General features: G+C 40.3%; 1 protein-coding gene across 2 annotated transcripts in view; it reads right to left on the bottom strand.

Annotated features, from left to right (window-relative positions):
• Positions 1-7: 7 nt before the first annotated feature.
• Positions 8-18,894, bottom strand: part of ZFYVE9 (zinc finger FYVE-type containing 9) — a 133,797-nt gene continuing 114,910 nt past the window's right edge. The window contains exons 12-17 of one of the 2 annotated variants that reach the window (XM_079903931.1): positions 13,129-13,279; positions 10,959-11,039; positions 7,596-7,758; positions 4,007-4,112; positions 1,770-1,946; positions 8-347 (exon numbers count right to left, since the gene is read on the bottom strand). In XM_079903931.1, the coding sequence (XP_079760057.1) occupies positions 186-347; positions 1,770-1,946; positions 4,007-4,112; positions 7,596-7,758; positions 10,959-11,039; positions 13,129-13,279 (840 nt within the window). In that variant the 3' untranslated portion in view covers positions 8-185. The remainder of the gene's footprint in view (positions 348-1,769; positions 1,947-4,006; positions 4,113-7,595; positions 7,759-10,958; positions 11,040-13,128; positions 13,280-18,894) is intronic. The other variant, XM_079903930.1, reaches the window with a different exon arrangement.

Below are 18,894 nucleotides of genomic sequence, written 5' to 3'. Positions count from 1 at the left end.
TAGAATTATGGAACATCTGTCCCCCCACCCACCCTTTCCCACCCCGTCCCCCAAACCCCCACCCCACCCCCTCCCCCATTAATAGTGTTAACAAAATCTTAATTTTCCAGTTCTAAAGTGCAAATGATTTGGGTATGACTGCTGTTGCAACAGGTCTGAACAGAAAAAAATGAAGTCCTCTCTGTCTATGCGATGTTTTCCAGAATATAAAAGATGAGTTCCATGACGATGGGGCCCTCACTGAGCTGGCAGGCCCCTCCATGGATCACCGGCACCAAAGCGCTGTCCAGATCGTTCATGTACTGCGAGGGAAGGGGCTGGCCATTGCTCCCTGCTTGGTAGCCAACCTACACCACAGAAAGAAGGGGATGAGAGGTTACTGGACAGAGAAGATCTCTCCAGAGGGCTGAGGGCCAAGGAGGCTGAGCAGGAAAGGAGAAGTCCTTCTTGGCCAGGGGCTAGAACTGGCAGTAGACACAAACTTCTTCTCTTCCCTGAATTGTCACTTACCATCCTATCATTCATCCTGCCTCTACCACATGATAGCTGTGAGACCTTGGGCCAGACACTTAATCTGTTAGGGTCTTAGTTTCCCAGGAAGGGGGGATGGGACACAGAGAGGTATGGAATGTCAGCAGTAATACGTAAACCTTTGGTTGTGAAAATTAAAACGAGAAATATACTGGGTAAACTCGCTAACACAACAGGAACTGAACACTTGTTCTTCCATCCATTCTTCCACACACCATCTTCTGAACACCTACAAACACAGGAATTCAAGGATGAATGTAAACGGAGCCCCTGCCCTCGACAGCCCTACACATTTAGCAGAAAAATGCTTGTTCTTAAATTGTTTTATGTGCGGTAATTCTCCAGCCAGATTTTCAGTACCATTTGAGAAAGGACCGTAATACCTCATTTGTATTACCTTGACATGCTTAGTACAGTACTGGGCAAGACCTTTAGTAGAAAATAACTATATCTGTTGACTGATGACTAGTCAGGAAATGCAGCCAAACATATAACCTTTCACATTTTCCCTGATAATGACATAACTCTGCATCAAAGCAGGAACACTGGGACATGTCACATGGATCTAAAATCCAAAAGAAATGTAGAGAGATTAGAGTGCTGGGCCACAGGAGAGAGACTCTGGGGAAAGGAAGTGGGGGCAGGGTGCACTAAGACTGGATTGTGACTACAAACAGCATACAAAAAGGTTAATAAGTAAGACAGGGAGGGAAGCCCGGCCACAGGAGACCTGAACTGACAGGAAACCCAATGGGGAAATAGTTCAAGTCCTAGCCACTAACTAGCTTGGAAATGTTGCCAGTAAGGGGTGGGAGCTGCAGAGGCCAGTCAGCAGAAGTCTTCTGTAGTTTAAGAAAACGACAGGATATGGGACAGCTTAGGACCTGCTCTCTAAAGGAGGCAGAATGATTCCCAAAGGGCGGGGCTGGGGAGTCTCAAAGGCTGGCCCTGATGTCATTCACACCGGAGGTGGCCGGTCCTCACACACACTTCTTAGCCCACACTAAAAAGAAAAGTCCTTGCAAGAATTCAGGGGAGGAAGCCAGAGAGTTCCAGTGGTTCAGAGAGTCTGACCAAGCAGCACATCCAGCTGTATTACCAACAGAGGGAAGGCTAAATACTGTATCTGGTCAGGCCCAAGGTCCAGAGACTTATACTCTCTGGGTTGCAGCAGGAAAACTCACATGTCAGAGAACAGACACTGCCCAAGTCCCGCTTCAAAGGCTGAGACTCTTTACCTGATCTGAGTCAAGTGTCACACGTAGTCCCAGTTTAGTCATTCCATCTTCCTTCAGAAGCTTCAGGTGGGGACACAGAGCAAGACAAAAAGCCTTGGCAACATGCTCCGTCAGTCGGCTGTGATCTGCGGGATCACTCAGGCAACTGTGCTGGTCATCATTTTCTAGGAAGAACACCTGGTCCCCAAACAAAAGAGACTTTTAAACTTGTGCCTAGGAGATGTAGGAAGAAATGAGTACACCAACTCACGTGTACGAGCAACCTGATTCCCTAAGATGTGCAGGAAGACCTCAGACACCACGAGGTCCTTGGGCCAAGAAAAGTAGGGCACTGACATCTTACATCTAAGAGACAGCCTCTGCCTCTCGCAGTCTCCGCATCCACAAAATGGTAGCTGCTATCTGCCTATCCACCTGAAAGCCATGGCCATGCTCATAATGGTATGTTCTACGCAGAACCAGGAATGGCTTACATTTTGCACTGTAAACTTGTAAAAGGAATCCTTAATATGTGGACAACTTTCTAAGAGAACGGACCTTATAGATCATGTCACCCAAAACCTTCATATTACTGATTACTCATAGAAGGGAGGTGACTCGCTCAGGGCCTAGACCAGAATCTGCCTCTTATCACAGACAGTTTTTCCCACCACATGGCTCTGCCACTGCTGAGGCCAGAGCTGTGTCAGTGTCCTTGAACTGAGCACTGCACTGGGCGCAAGCAGAAGCATAGCAGATTTGGAACTGAGACTTGAGTCCTAGTCACATAGAGGAGGGTCATGAGCAAGTCCTTTAGCTTCTTAATGCCCGGCTTGCCTCTGTAAAATGGGAAGCACCTATTCTCTCTGGTTATTATAAAAATTAAATGATATAAAAGCAAAACGTAAAAGATACAGATACGTAAATACACAATGCTTCTATATACCACGCCCTAGCTTACTGCTCAAGCAGTGGCTTATACTAAGAATACTGCAAAGGGGCCACTCTGAAGCCCTACGCCCGATGCACTAGTGAGAATGGCAGCATGAAATGATGGAAGGAGCTCTGGAGTGGGACTCAGGAGACTTCTGGCCCTGGCTCTGCCAGCAACCAGCATTAGGCAAGTCACAAGTCACCCGGGCCTCTCTGAGACTGTTCACTCATTATGTAATTTCTCATTTCTCATCTCCCTGCCTCAGTGGGTTACTAGGGAGCAAAAAGGAGGAAACAGGTCAAACTACTTTGTAAGCAATAAAGACATTTACATGTTCCAGACCCTGCACTACTCAAAATATATCAAAGGGATGATCATTACAAAGCAAGCAGAGAAAACCACTCAGCCGCATATGAAAACACCAAGCATGGTATGAAAGATAAGCCACTTGGAACAACAGCTCAAGAACTGAAGAACCTCTAGTCTATGTGTTGTCAGGAACCAGCTGGTAAACCTGGGTAAGGCATTTAACCTCCTCCCTTGGCCTCAGTTACCCTGTGTGTAAAGTGGAAAAGGTAGAAGTCAAAGAACTTCTTAGATTTAAAAAAATATATAAGATTTTTAAAGCTGCCAGAAATCCTAGAGATCTTATAATTTAATACTTTATTTTATAGACAAGTATAAATGAGGTTCAAAAGAAGTTGAGACACAGGACCTACCTGTTTACTCTCAGAAAATAAACTTTCTGATTTGTCTGACATGTACACATATACAGGGTTTCTGCCCTGTCCTCTCATTCCCAAGTTAGCCTCTAACACAGCTTTCACGTTAAGGAACAATAAAAGAGCTTAGGAATTGGCCAGATCTGGGTTTGAATCAGGACTCAGCCATTACTTAGTCGCCATGTAATCTTGGACAAGTTAGTTTCTGAGCTTTAGTTTTCTTATTGGTGAGATAAGTCTATTTTTTAAAGACTGCGTTATCCAAGACAGTTTTAACTGCAGCATAACCAGCCCAGCTTTCTGAAGAATCCAGCAAAGATGGTATGCACCCTTCAGAGATACACCCTTGTTGAGTTCCAATGTGAAAAAATCTCTAAAAACTAGTTCATCTGGAGGAGATGTCTGACTGCTGCAGGCCGCACTTTGTGCATTTCTTCCTAGTGAGCTAAGATAGACCAGAGAGAATTGGAGTATAGAAGGTAAACAGAGAGATTTTATTTATTTATTTTTCTTATCCTCCAGAATCAGCCCAGAATGTCTCTCTGGGCCAAGCAAAAGTTGTCTTCAAAGGAGGTCAAGGATGCCAAGTTTCATTTCCTTACCTCTGTCCATCTGATGACTTTTCCATTTGCTTTATACTCTGATCCATGGAATATCTTCACACTTGTTATAGACTCCATGGACTTCCCATCTATGGGACTTATGACACTAAAACAGAGACAAAAGGAAAGAGATGTAAGCAGCTCAAAGTTAGAAGAACCACTTCTCTTGTCAAGTCTTTTTACTAATTACACTGGGTGCCTTGCTGAACACATGTGTAAAACATCATAAAAGAAGAAGCCACTGCACAAAAATGTACATGAACAGAGCTCTCAGGGAAGGGCCTATGCACTGAAATAATTCAGGGAACACACATATGACAAAGGAGTCCTGATTCCAGGAGCTGGTTATTTAATGTAAAGAAACTGTTTACTCAAGCCTGCTCTCTTCCTCCAGTACTCCTCCCTTCAGTGACTGCACAGCCCCACCGATGCTGCTCTCCCCTGGCTCTGCCACAGCACTCCGCTCCTGACTGTGACGACACTCATCACATCATACTCTCCAGACGTCTGCGTATTGGCCTCACAAATGAACTTCCGAAAGGGAGGGTATACGATATACTCACCTCTGTGTGCTACATTTCCAGGTCTGACACACTGCTTGGAATGTAGGCAGTTAATAAGTATTTATTGATTAAAGGAATTATTTGACCAAGTATGTTAATTATGACAGTGCTGGTGTGAACTGATGAACATGTATCTATATTATCTATCACAACAAACTCCCTTCAGTGCTACATTATCACTTCTAGATTCCTGAATAGAAAGGCCACATTTTATGGTCGTGCCCTCTCCAAAATATAGCAAGTATAAATACGTGGAGATACATACTCCTTCCAATGAGGATTCCAAAGAATTGTCGCAAAGATTCCAAACTTTTCCTAACAATTTTCAAACCTGTTTACGTTTTTGAATCTCTATGTACAAAAGGTCAAATTTAACCTAAATTGGGATTCACTTCATTTGACTGAATTAAAATTATTTAACCACTGTGAAGTTTAACTTCTAACTCATCAGACAATGTCAAAAATAGAGCAGCCTCAGTTGATTAACACTCTTTTGAGAGAGGCTACCCTGACACTGTGGAACAAGCTGGAAAACATTCAGTCTACACACTACAAACTAAACTCCTGGGTTCAAGAGTCTTCCCTGACTAGTTCTTGTCCTTTGTTCTAAGATGCTGCCACTGGCACGTGTTGTAGGAAAGGGCAACCTACTTGTTGTTAGCTACCAATACCTTAAGGCATCAGATTTTCAGTTTATCAACTTTTTTGTCCTAATAACCATGGAATTTGTTGTGACAGATAATATAGACACTTGTTCATCAGTTCACACCATCAACCTTATAATAACCAAATATAATAGAGAATTAAACACAAATTGATTTTGAAATTTTCCAGGAAGTATGGGAAGATAAAGGGTTATTTGTAAAGTAGGCAAACACACTCATTGATTTAGAAATTGCTTCCTTTTGTTCAATAACAAAGGTTTTAAAACCATTTTTTAAAAAATCTTGTTGTAAATGCCCTCTACCTGCCTTTGCTTCTGCTAGTCCCTCGGAATGGAATGCCCACTCTGCCACAGCTATGCAGCAAATGTCTACTCATCTTACCAGACTCAGCTCAAGCAGCAGCCATTCCTCTAGGAAGTCATTCCCGAATACTGCCCGACCACCTCTACCAAGTTCCTCATTTCTTTTTTATCTTCACTGTCTCCTATAGAGTTTTCTATGAGCATCTTCCGAACTTTGGTGGACTTATTTATAACTATCTTCAAAACCAGAGTAAGTCACCTGTCAGCAAGGACCACGTGGACTTCATTTTTGTATTTTCAGAAGCCCACACATAGAGTTATTGCCTGAAGGATGAATGGGAGAAAGCTTAATACAATGAAGTATGACATATTTATTCAATTAATCAGTTTTTTAAAGAACCTACTTGGGGGACTTCCCTGGTGATGCAGTGGTTGGGAATCCGCCTGCCAATACAGGGAACACGGGTTCGAGCTCTGGTCTGGGAAGATCCCACATGCCGCGGAGCTACTAAGCCTGCGTTCTAGAGCCTGCAAGCCACAACTGTTGAGCCCGAGTGCCACAACTACTGAAGCCTGCGCCTAGAGCCCATGCTCCGCAACAAGAGAAGCCACTGCAATGAAAAGCCCGCACATGGCAGCGAAGAGTGGCCCCTGCTCTCCACAACTAAAGAAAGCCTGCACGCAGCAACGAAGACCCAAACGCAGCCAAAAATAAATAATTTTTTAAAAAAAGAACTGCTTGGTGCTGGACAGTGTTTTAGGTGCTGGTGACACAGAAGTAAATAAACCAGCAAAAATTTCTGCCCTCATGGAGCTTACATCCCAGGGGCAATATAATAAAATAAATAAATAACAATATATGTTAGAGAGTTATAGGTGCTCTTAAATATAATTCAGGGGAGGGAAGAAATGTGTATGAGAGGCTTATAATGTAGTAGGCTGGCCAGGGAAGGCCTTATTGAGAAAGTGACATTTTAGAAAAAACCTGAAGCAGGGAGGGAGCAACTCGTGGCTATATAGGAACAGGGTATAAGTTGAGAAAACAGAAGGTACAAAGGTCTGAGGGCAGAAGCACAGCTGATGTATTTGAGCAAGAAGCTAGGTGTTGCTTCTGAGAAGTGGGCGGAGGGTGGCTATATAGGAACGGGGTATAAGTTGAGAAAACAGAAGGTACAAAGGTCTGAGGGCAGAAGCACAGCTGATGTATTCGTGCAAGAAGCCAGGTGTTGCTTCTGAGAAGTGGGCGGAGGGATTGTGTAAGGCCTTGTATGTCGTAAAAGACTTTGGCTTTTACCCTGAATGACACTGGAAGCCAGTGGTGGGTTTTGAGCAAAGAAGTGACAATGCTCTGGCTGCTGTACTGGAAATTGATTAGGCTGGGGGAAGGAGGAGGCCAAGACTAGAAACAATGAAACCAATTAGGAGGCGACTGCAATAATGCAGACCAAATGATGGCAGCAGGGGTAGTGAGAAGTAGTACGATTCTGGAAATATTTTAAAGTAAAGCTAACAGGATTTACTGTTGGACTAGGTGGTAGGGTGTGAGACAAAAGCGTCAAAGATGACTCCAAGGTTTGGGCTTAAACCATCAGAATAGAGTTGCCATGTACTAGAGAAGAGTATAGGATTTGAAGCCCAAGGAGGTGGTTTTCAGTCCTAGCCCTGCCACTTCCTAGCTTTATGGAGTCATTTATCCTTTTGGTGTTTATTTACTCATCTGTAATACAGAAATAACAATACTAGTTGTTAAATGAAACAAAACTCGCAAAAGTGTTTTGTAAACCAAAAAAGGCTTAGGTTTTACTATTATCTCAAAAACTTTAAAGGGATTGTTTTGTTTCATCAACTCCTTCCCTCCTCCTCCCTTCAAAAATATGCACAGAAACTCCTTCAGAAATTAAGCCAAGAAACCAGAAATTTAAAATTCCATGTTATGATACAAAGCAGTCCTTTCTTCTTAGGCAGGGCTTTCAGTAAAGTTATAAAACACCAGTATAGACCAAACCCAGAGCCTAGCCCATAACGAAATGCCACAAGGGGGGAAGGTCGCCGCATTTACCCCTTGTTGACATTCTTGTCGTCATCCACCCACTGGATGTGGATGTGCTCCTGGGGATCCTCGGCATCTGCCTTGCCACAGGTGACGGTGAAGTCCTTCATCTCCCGCAGCGCCTGCCTCAAGGCATCCATGTTCTCTGCAGTGATCTGGACCATAACGCCATCTGAGAATCAGCACCAAGACAATACAGATGGAAACAATGCAAAGCCAGGTAGAAGGGCAGGTGAAACCCTGTACCTGGCATCTAGCAAATCCCTCTAGGATTAAATGTAAAACTCTGTTCTGTTTTCTGAAGCTGACAGATACAAAGAGGTTTTGTTCTTTGAGCTGAACCTCTTACTCATTGAAAGTGTTATGAGGAGCAAATGCCAAGATGGATGGATTCTGCTTCAAACACTTGCCTGTTGATTTCACTTCAGGCACAACAAAGTTTGTCCTGAGACTGCTCAAAGGGAAAACTTACACATGGTCAAGTCCCTCTTTTGGACACACAGAGGATTTTGTTCGTATTTCCACTGATGCATCTATCATGCTCTGATCATATTTATTCGTTTGCATCTCTCGCCTTACTAAGACTGCATACAGTGAAAGCCAGTAAGTGTTTGAAAATAAATCACTGAATAAACAACAGCAGTGGGATGGGGAATAAATCCATTTATTGACTAGCAATAAGGCAAACCTACCACATGTGTCTTATATGGGCTACCATGTAGCCAACAGATGATAACTATTTTGGGGCTGCTACCTAGCTGAGTCAAAGGCAAATACTGAAATTGAGGGAGAAAGTTGTCACATGCTGAGCAATTACCCTGCTTCGCTGACACAAAATTTTCTCAGCTAAGATAATTTCTAAAGAGCTTCAATAAAAATTTCATAAATAGGCAGCTAATTACTCTACTGACACACACACACACACACACACACACACACATTGAAGTGTAAGGCCTAAGAAATTCCCAACCCAAAGACATAAATATAACTTTTAAATACATTGCTTTGCATTTGTAAGAATCTGTGTCAGTTCAATTTATCATTTTGACAACATTGAAGGTGTGCTTTTTAATCACCTTATAAAGACACAATTTCAAAGGTAGTCAATATTTGATCACATAGGCATTAATCAGTCATTTAAGACCAAAGAACTGCTTAGCTCCTAGATATCTTAATTTCTTAATAGAGTGTTTCTGCTATGTAGTATAATAGCATACTTTGCTCTTCACTTGCTGTTTTATTAAGTTTACCAATAGAGGAGATCAAAGTCAATCTCTTTTAACACACATAAGATTATCTATGTATTTCAGTTAACACAATGGAATCTACCCTCAGGAAAAACTGCCCTTAGGGTACTGGAGTGAGCTACAGTGGAAATGAAAACCTGTCATTGTGTGTGCAGACTATATTTTCCAAAGATGACCACTATATGTCCCGTCTCACATGCTTTTCTACAATGCTACCTTTCCATTTCCCCATCAAGAAATGGAGTCTAACTTCTCTCCCTTCGAGCAGGCTTATGACCACTTCCAACACTAGAGGATGGTGGAAATGACACTGTGTGACTTTCAAGGCTGGGTCATAAAAACCAGTGCGGCTGCTGCCTTGTGCTGGAGCACTTGTGCTTGGGAGTTCTGAGCCACCATGTAATAAGTCCAACTATCCCAAGGCAGCATGCTAAGGAGTCCGATGATAAGGACTCTGGTCATTACTCCTAGTCTTTAAATCATCCCAGCACAGGCCCCAGACTTGTGAGTCAAAAAACTTTCAGATAATTCTAGCTCCCGGCCATCAAGTAACTACCAACCTTCAAGCTATCCCAACTGAGGCCCCAGACATCACTGAGCAAGGTCAAGCCAACCCTGCATTGCCCTGTCAAGGGCAGACCCAGAGGAATCAGTGAGCATGATAAAATAGTTGTTTTGAGCCATTAAATTCTGGTTTAATTTGTTATACAACAAGAGTAAACTAGATCAAAAAAAAGTGAAGAATAGTTGACAAAGAAAATAAATATCCTGTGATAAACCATAATGGAAAAGAATATGAAAAAGAATGTATGTGTGTGTGTGTGTGTGTGTGTGTGTGTGTGTATATTATATCTGAATCACTTTGCTGTAGAGCAGAAATTAATACATTATAAATCAACTAAACTTCAATAAAATAAATTACAAAAATCAATTAAAGAAAATAACCAATATGCTCATTAGCCTTTCATTAAATTTCACTTAGTTAACTTTTCACGTCAATTATAGCAAACCAGCAGCAAATGAATCCCATTCTGTACACCAAATGGTGATTGCAGCATTCTTGTGGGTAATTGGGGCTGAACTTCATCTACATATTTACAGATTCACACCAGTGATATATCTGAATTCAGACTATGACCCTTTGGGCACCTTATTCCAGAGCTCTGAAAAGCCATCTCTTAACTTTTATGTCGGTGTCCCATGATACCTCTACCACTTACTCCCTTCTTTGGAGAGCTAGGCAACCTTATGACAGTTTTAATTAGCTGTAGAGTGAGATGCTATTGAATAAATAATAGGAGTCAGAAGTCTATGGCAGGACTTCCCTGGTGGTGCAGTGGTTGGGAGTCTGCCTGCCGATGCAGGGGACACGGGTTCGAGCCCTGGTTCGGGAAGATACCACATGCCATGGAGCAACTAAGCCCTGTGCCACAACTACTGAGCCTGTGCTCTAGAGCCTGCGAGCCACAACTACTTAGGCCGTGTGCCACAAACTACTGAAGCCCATGTGCCTAGAGCCTGTGCTCTGCAACAACAGAAGCCACTGCAATGAGAAGCCCGCGCACCGCAAGGAAGAGTAGCCCCTGCTTGCCACAGCTAGAGAGAAAGCCCACATGCAGCAATGAAGACCCAATGTAGCCATAAATAAATAAATAAATAAATACACACATACATAAATTTATTTAAAAAAAAGAAAGTACTCAGATTAATTCGTTTAGAGTTGACAGGTAGCACTGTCAAAATGAGACTAGCTGGAATTAGACGTCAATCCAAAAAAGAAAACAATGTCTACAGCAAAAGTGACACGGCTTCCTTTTTTGTTTGTTTGTTTTGTTTTGTTTTGTTTTTTGCGGTACGCAGGCCCCTCACCACTGCGGCCCCTTCCGCTGCGGAGCACAGGCCCCGGACGCGCAGGTCCAGAGGCCATGGCCCATGGGCCCAGCCGCTCCACGGCGTGTGGGATCCTCCCGGACCGGGGCACGAACCCACGTCCCCTGCGTCAGCAGGCAGACTCCCAACCACTGTGCCACAAGGGAAGCCCAAGGCTTCCTTTAATGTCCCTTGTTTTTCAGTTGTACAGTTAGGACTGAACTAATGTACATGCAGTAAATAACTCATTCTTTACCTTCCACAATACTGGACTTGGCAAGATATCCTGAAGAGGATTTCAGAGCGCCACTGAACACAAAGAAACTGGCACCAGTCACTAAAATAGCAATAGAAATAGTTTAATGAAGAAAGACTCTGAGTTGGAGGGGTTGAAAATAATAATGAAATATTTGGTAGTTGGGGACTCCAACCATCATCATACAGAAAACAAAAAACACCGACTCTATACACCACAATACACAAGTAACCAATAATTCAAATACTAATGATAGCTTAGAGAATGAGGTTTTAAGATATACTCTCCCATTCTGTTTTGTGCTTCCTTCAATCAAGAAGCAAAGAAATCTTAGAGGTCATGACTAGGGCTTGGTCTGCAGCTTGTTTTTGTAAACAAAATTTTATTTGAACACAGCCATATCCATTCATTTACATATTGTCTATGGCTGTTCTTGAAGTATGATGCCAGAGTGTTGGCGACAAAGACCACAGGCCTGCAAAGCCTAAAATATTTATCATATTCACAGGAAAAGTTTGCTGACCCCTGATCTAATTCATTGCTTTTTTTAGATCAAATATATTTTGAATATGGAGATATGGTTGCCAACTATTTTATTTACCAAGTGGAGCTATTAAAAAAACAAACACCTATTTAAAAGACAAACACCTCTTCATGAAAGAAAGGATATTTAATTACATTTAGCTTTATGAAAACTGCACTACACTTTTTATTTCTCCACATCTTAAACTGGACTGAGCTATTCCACCTTCCTACCCATTGGCCCTACAGTATCTCTAATGGGTAGGTGATCCAGCCTTTGTCAGAGACTCCTAGTGACAGGGAGCCCACAAAGCACAAGGCAACCATTTCTATTTCTGGATAGCTCTCAGTGTTACAGAGTGTGCTCTCAAATTGAGCCCAAATCTAGATCCTTGTAGCTTTCACCCACTGGTGCTGGTTTTGGTCTTTTGTAGCTATAGAGAGTAAGTTGAATATTGTTTCCACATAATAGAAAACCTTAAAAATAGAGATAGCTATTTTTCACCCTCTTTCAATCTGTACTTTTCCAGGTTAAACATTTATACTTTATTCAAGAGGTCTTCCTTTGACCTAGTTTCTAAACATCTCACAGGCCTTGAATCATCCTCTAAAGACCTTCTAGTTTTATCACCAATTACGTTAATGATATCCAGAACTTATTCAAATATTATAGACATGATTTGACTAATAGGGAGCATAGTGGATTTATCACCAACCTATTTTAGATAGTATATTTGAATATACATGTGCTCAGTACCTTTTACGCCTTTACTAAACAACTGATTTAAAAAATACACTGAAGACAATGACCTACAGTATGTCTACTAGAGAAGTATTTCATAAAGCATACTAAAGAAAGCTAGTTTTAGGAGATATTCTGAGGCGAAAAAAGATTCATGGTCAAATAAATTTGGGAAGGTCTAGGCACTATCCTGCTTTTGTAAAATCACAATACACATCAGTTTGTTAAAGGCTCTGAAAAGTCCTGCAGTAAAGAAATCTGCTTAAACTTGTTTAATATAGGATTTCTCAGTCTAATATAATAAGCTAAACTTTTATTTATTTATGTGAATATTTTAAAAAACCATAGAAGCTGATAAGACACTTTAGGAAATGGCACATTGAGCAATGCTTCTTAAATTCTCATGTGTATTTGAATAACACAGCAATTGTGTTAAAACACAAATTCTGACTTAGCAGAAATGGGGTATGGAGTCTTCATCTCTAACAATCTTCTAAGTGATGAGACCACATTCTGAGTACCACCGAATCTGGAAGGCTTCCTTCAGAATCCTGTCAACCTATTAATTTAATTAACGTTCTTTGGGTATGGTCTTTCAAAAAGCTCTAAATCCACCTAAGCATATTCTCACCATGGGGCCTAGTCTTCTACCTTCAAATATCAATGCTGGCTCTGTCAGTATCCTGAGGCAGTATTTTCAAGATGCTCCCCTCAATAACAGAGATCCCATTTGCAACTCTAAGTCTGGGTAGTCAACATACTCCTAAAGAATAAGCTTGGAAAGGTTAATTTAATCAAACTGTGGTCACCTATTCTGACATTGAGTGTTATGGGGCTGACATATCCAACTCTCCAGTTCCAGTACAATCTTCCATTCTTATAACCTCAATCAGCTCAAACACTCACCCTTTCTGGGTTGATTGTGAATACTGATAGCCTGGGTCTGATAGTTGCCATCATCATTCTGGACACACACGAGATGAGAGTCTGCCTTCTCATTGAAGCAGGCACCTCCTGCCAGGACATGCTCATTGGACTTGTTCATGGCTTTCATCATCTGCAATCAAAGAAAGGCTAACTTTCTTATTCTGCCAAGAATGGGCATTTTTTGGTGTGTCTGACATAGCACCACTCCACAACTTCTCAAAGACAAAAGAGAATATTATTATTTAATTAAAGTGACAAAGGAGCTACCAAATAATGAAAACAAAGTGAAAAATCAGTCACTATTAGTAAAAATTCACATACTTGTTGAATTCTCTCTGTAGTTTATAGGTGATTTATATTACAGCCCAAACACATGACATTTTGCATTCATTTTCTGTCTTTTTATTGCTGCACTAAACGCAAGTAACTAAAATTAGTTTAGCTAATTACAATAGTTTCTTCTATCCACTGGATTCTCTGAGAATATATATACACTGAAATTCTAAGTCAAAAGAATGTCCCATATTTAAGTCTATCTTGCCTTCTTTTTCTACATCCATACAAAGGAGTGCTTTCCTCTACAAATATATGAACTCCATTATTTCTTAGTTTTATTAACTTATGTTTGATATCTTCAATGAAATCACTTACTAATATTTTGCTTTGTTCTTATAAAGAGAGTTAAGGTGATAATTCTGAACCTAACCTGGAAAAACTCATCGGCCACCACTTTGTATCTAGTAAATAAATCTGAGCTTATACCATCTTGATGCTAAAATCTGGCTTCTCGTTGAAACAGGCTAATGATAATTTATTCGTTTGTTTTTATTCCCATTTTTTCCTTCATGTCATCATTTGTTCAACTTTCTAATTCAATCTTTTTAAATGGCTTTGATCTTTTGAAAACTCTAGTTTAAAACTTTTATTTTCTTTTACTCCCCTCTTCTTCTTACATTATAAACTGCAGTGTGAAAAACAGCAGATGAGTGTTCTGATACCTTTTATATTCTTGTATCACTATACTCAAAAAAATGTATTGAAATAAAATTCACGACATAAAATTAACCATTTTAAAGTGAACAACTCAGTGGCATTTAGTACATTCACAACGTTCTTCAACCACCACTCTTATCTAGTTCCAAAACACTTCCATCATTCATTCCAAAGTAAAATCCCTCACTCATTAACCAGTTTCTTCCCACTCCCCCCTCCAACCACCAATCTGCATTCTGTCTGTATTCTGGATATTTCATATAAATGGAACCACATAATATGTGACTACTGTGTCTGGCTTCTTTCACTTAGCATAATGTTTTGGGAGCTCATCCATGGTATAGCATATATCAATACTTCATTCCCTTTTATGGCTGAATAATATTTCATTGTGCATATACACCACAATTTGTTTAACCATCCATCCATGAATGTTTGGGCTATGTCGGCCTTTTGGCTATCGTGAATAGTGCTACTATGAAAATGTGTGTACATGTACTTGTTATGAGGACCTGTTTTCAATACTTCGGAATATATACTAGGGGTAGAATTACAGGGTCATATGGTAATTCTATGTTTAACTTTTTGAGGAGCTGCCAAAATGTTTTTCATAGTGCATGAACCATTTAAAATTTCCACCAACAGTGTACTAGGTTTCTAATTTCTCTGCAGCCTTGTCAACACTTGTTATTTTCCACTGTTGTTGTTGTTTTTTATAGCCATCCTAGTAGGTATGAAGGAGTACCTCATTGTGGTTTTGATTTGCATTTCCCTAGTGACTGATGACATTAACCATCTTTCAAGTGCTTGTTGGCCATTTGTATATCTTCTTTGGAGAAATGTCTCTTCAAGTCCTTTGCTCGTTTTTAAATTGGATTGTTTGTCTTTTGTGTTGAGTTATAAAAGTTCTTTACATATTCTAGATCTAGAGACCAGATCCTTATCAGATATATAGATTGCAAATATTTTCTCCCATTGTATTGGTTGTCTTTTCACTTTCTTGTTAGTGTCCTTGGATGCACAAAAGGTTTTAATTTTTATTAAGTCCAATTTATGTATTTTTTTCTTTTTTTGCTTGTGCTTTTGGTGTCATATCTAAAAATCCACTGCCAAATCAAAGGTCATGAAAACTTATCCTCATGTTTTTTTCTAAGAGCTTTATGGATTTAGCTCTTATATTTAGGTCATTGATCCATTTTGAGTCAAACTTCGTTCATGGTTTGAAGTAAGGGTACAACTTAATTCTTTTTATATATGGATATTCAGTTGTCCTAGTACCATTTGTTGAAGACTATTCTTTCACCATTAAATAGTCTTGGCATGCTTGTCAAAATCAACTGGACATAAATGTGTGAATTTATTTCTGGGACCTTAATTCTATTCCATGCCAATACCGCACTATTTTGATTACTGTAGCCTTGCAATAAGTTTCGAAATGGGGAAATGTGTAGGCTCCAATTTTGTTCTTTCACAAGATTATTTTGGCTTCAGAGTCCCTTGCAATTCCAAATGAATTTGAATATTGGCTTTCCACTTCTACAAAAAAAAAAGGGCACTGGAATTCTGATAGGGCTTGCACTGGATCTGTAGATCACTTTGGTAGTATTGACACATTAACAATATTAAGTCTTCCAATACATGAATATGAGATGTCTTCCCATTTATTTAGGTCTTCTTCAAGTTCTTTCAACAAGTTTTATCGTTTTCAGGTTTCAAGTCTTTTACCTCCTTGGTAAATTTATTTCTCGGTACTGTATCGATACAATTCTGAGATATCATCATCTCCTGGTTTGACTTTGTTATGTTTATAACTCTTACAAAGTTAATATTTTGATATATAGCTGTATCGCCAGAGGCATCCAAACAATAATTAAATATTCCTCTCACACTAACTTTTATCAACCCACTAAAACAAACCAGTTCTATCAGGGTTTTCCAAAGATTACTTTTAAATAAGTTTTTGCAAATAAGGTAAGTCAGCTAGAAGATTCCTACTTAGGGAAGTCAATAGATAGACTAATTTAGGTTCTCATTTGCAATTTACACTTTTATCACATGAGGGAAATGGCTACAATCATATACAGCAATTCTAAAAAAACATATCCATCGTTTCTTCCAAATCATTAGGCTAAAGTGGTTTCTAATTTTGTCTACACTGAACAGATTAAAAATATTTTCAGGAATTCCCTGGCAGTCCAGTGGTTAGGACTCAGTGCTCTCACTTGCAAGCCTTGGTTCAATCCCTGGTCGGGGAACTAAGATCCCTCAAGCTGCACGGCATGGCCAAAAAATTTTTTTTAATAAATAAATATTTTTGATTCAGACATTCTGAATAAATTAGCTAGCCTCTAAGAAAATCATTTCCCTGGATGTCAATTTCAAGCCCAATGAGATTTTAAAAACTTCGTATTTTTTTAGAAATGAATGAACAGATTTTTTTCTCTTAAAACTATGTTCATTTATACCAAAAGGAGAATTTCCCAGATATTCAAAGGATCTTACTGAACATAAAATAAACTTACACTTGTTATATGATGATATAAATACTGGATTTTCCATTTTATTTGTGCCATTTCTCTGCTCTGTCAATTCAAATTCTGTAATATCTCTTGACCTATCACTATTGTCACTGCAGTTCAAGACCAATTACCTCTTTTCTGGATATAATAACAACTTTATAACTGTTTTATCTATAGTCAGTCTCTAGCAGCACTGACTCATTCCACATGTGAAATAAAATTCATAGTTTATGGCAACACAAGAAAACTTTAAACATAAAAAATTCTCTCTGCCTTTTGGCTTCCTGCCTCCCCTCTACTACTGTGCACTGTGAATCGGCATTATGCATCCACCAAACCTCCCCACTGGCAGAAATACCTGCTTAACCATGAATGCAACATTCTCCTAGCTCCAACAAGACCACTTAAAAGATAACATTGCTTCTGGATCTTGTAAGGGGGCCATTTTTTGCAGATCTGGATTGTGTAAACTGTCAGTAATATGTCATTTAGTGTACAGCACTTTGTCTCAAAAAACTTATAATTGTGCTTTGAATTCTAATGGGCATATCATTTCTCAGAGCTTTCTGAGATGCCGTTCTGGGTTATAATCCTCAATTTGGCTCAAATAAAATTTTTCTTTTCTTTCTTAGACTGACTGATTAATTTTTAGTCCACACAGAATGTTCCCACATTTACAAAGCACAGCTCTGATCATATCACATCTTCCCCACCTTGTCCTCCATTCAAATCGCAAGCGTCCTATGCTCTAACCCCAAACCAACTTTCTTATCTCTCTTCCTACTGTATCCTTACAAGCAGGATTACTTCCATTTTCCATCTCTGAGCTTTAGCATATGCTATTTTTTAGTCTCCCTTTTCTTCTCCCATATCCAAGCACCTGAAAAAGCTGACCCCAAATCAAGGCTTAGGAAAAACACCAACTCCTGCATATAGCCTTCTTTAATTCCCTATCAGACACTAATGTGACCACTCCCTTCTTTGAACTGCCATAGCACATTCTTTGCATTTCTTATATGGCATCATCCACATTCAGTCCTGGATCTGATTAATAGCAAAGATTCAAGCCAAACTGCCTATATTTCAATCTCGGCTTTGCTACTAACTAGCTGTATGTCACTGGGCAAGTCACTTGATTTCTCTGTGTCCCAATTTCTTTCTCTGTAAAATGGGATAATAAAAGTAACTATTTCATGGGAATTCCCTGGTAGTGCAGTGGTTAAGAATCCGCCTGGGGGCTTCCCTGGTGGTGCAGTGGTTAAGAATCCGCCTGCCAATGCAGGGGACACGGGTTCGAGCCCTGGTCTGGGAAGATCCCACATGCCGCGGAGCAACTAAGCCCGTGCACCACAACTACTGAGCCTGCGCTCTAGAGCCTGCGAGCCACAACTACTGAGCCCACATGCCACAACTACTGAAGCCCGTGCACCTAGAGCCCGTGCTCCGCAACAAGAGAAGCCACTGCAATGAGAAGCCTGCACACCACAATGAAGAGTAGCCCCCACTCGCTGCAACTAGAGAAAGCCCACATGCAGCAACAAAGACCCAAAGCAGCCAAAAATAAATAAATAAATTAAAAAAGAAAAAAAGAATCTGCCTGCCAATACAGGGGACATGGTTTCAAGCCCTGGTCTGGGAAGATCCCACATGCCACGAAGCAACTAGGCCCGTGCACCACAACTACTGAGCCTGTGTTCTAGAGCCTGTGAGCCACAACTACTGAGCCTGAGCGCCTAGAGCCCGTGCTCTGCAACGCGAGAAACCACCACAATGAGAAGCTCATGCACTGCAACGAAGAGTAGCCCCTGCCCGCCACAACTAGAAAAAGCCTGCACCCAGCCACGAAGACCCAAATGCAGCCAAAAATAAATACATAAAAATAAATTTTAAAAAGTAACTATTTCATGTGATGAGGACTAAACAAATATTAATAAAGTGCTTAGAACAGCACTAAGAGCATAATAAGCTCGAGTGTTTGTTAAATAAAATTTGTATGCTCATCTCCTCCACACTGCTTATAAAATTGTAAAGCAACCTTCAAGTCAGCAGCAAATAATCCAACTGAGTACATCTTATGAGATAATGGGATTCAGACCTTCCTAAGAGCTCACAAATTAGTAGCAATGACATACTGATAAAAGGCAGGAAGCAACTTCTGTAACAACAGTATGTGCAAAATCGATAACATCTATGAAGTGCCAACCATGAGCCAGGCACTGACCTAAATTCTATT

This window comes from Stenella coeruleoalba (genome assembly GCF_951394435.1).
Source record: "Stenella coeruleoalba genome assembly, chromosome: 1".
NCBI lineage: Eukaryota > Metazoa > Chordata > Mammalia > Artiodactyla > Delphinidae > Stenella > Stenella coeruleoalba.
The sequence above is the reverse complement of the archived record's forward strand: the minus strand, read 5'-3'. Positions and strand labels throughout refer to the sequence as shown.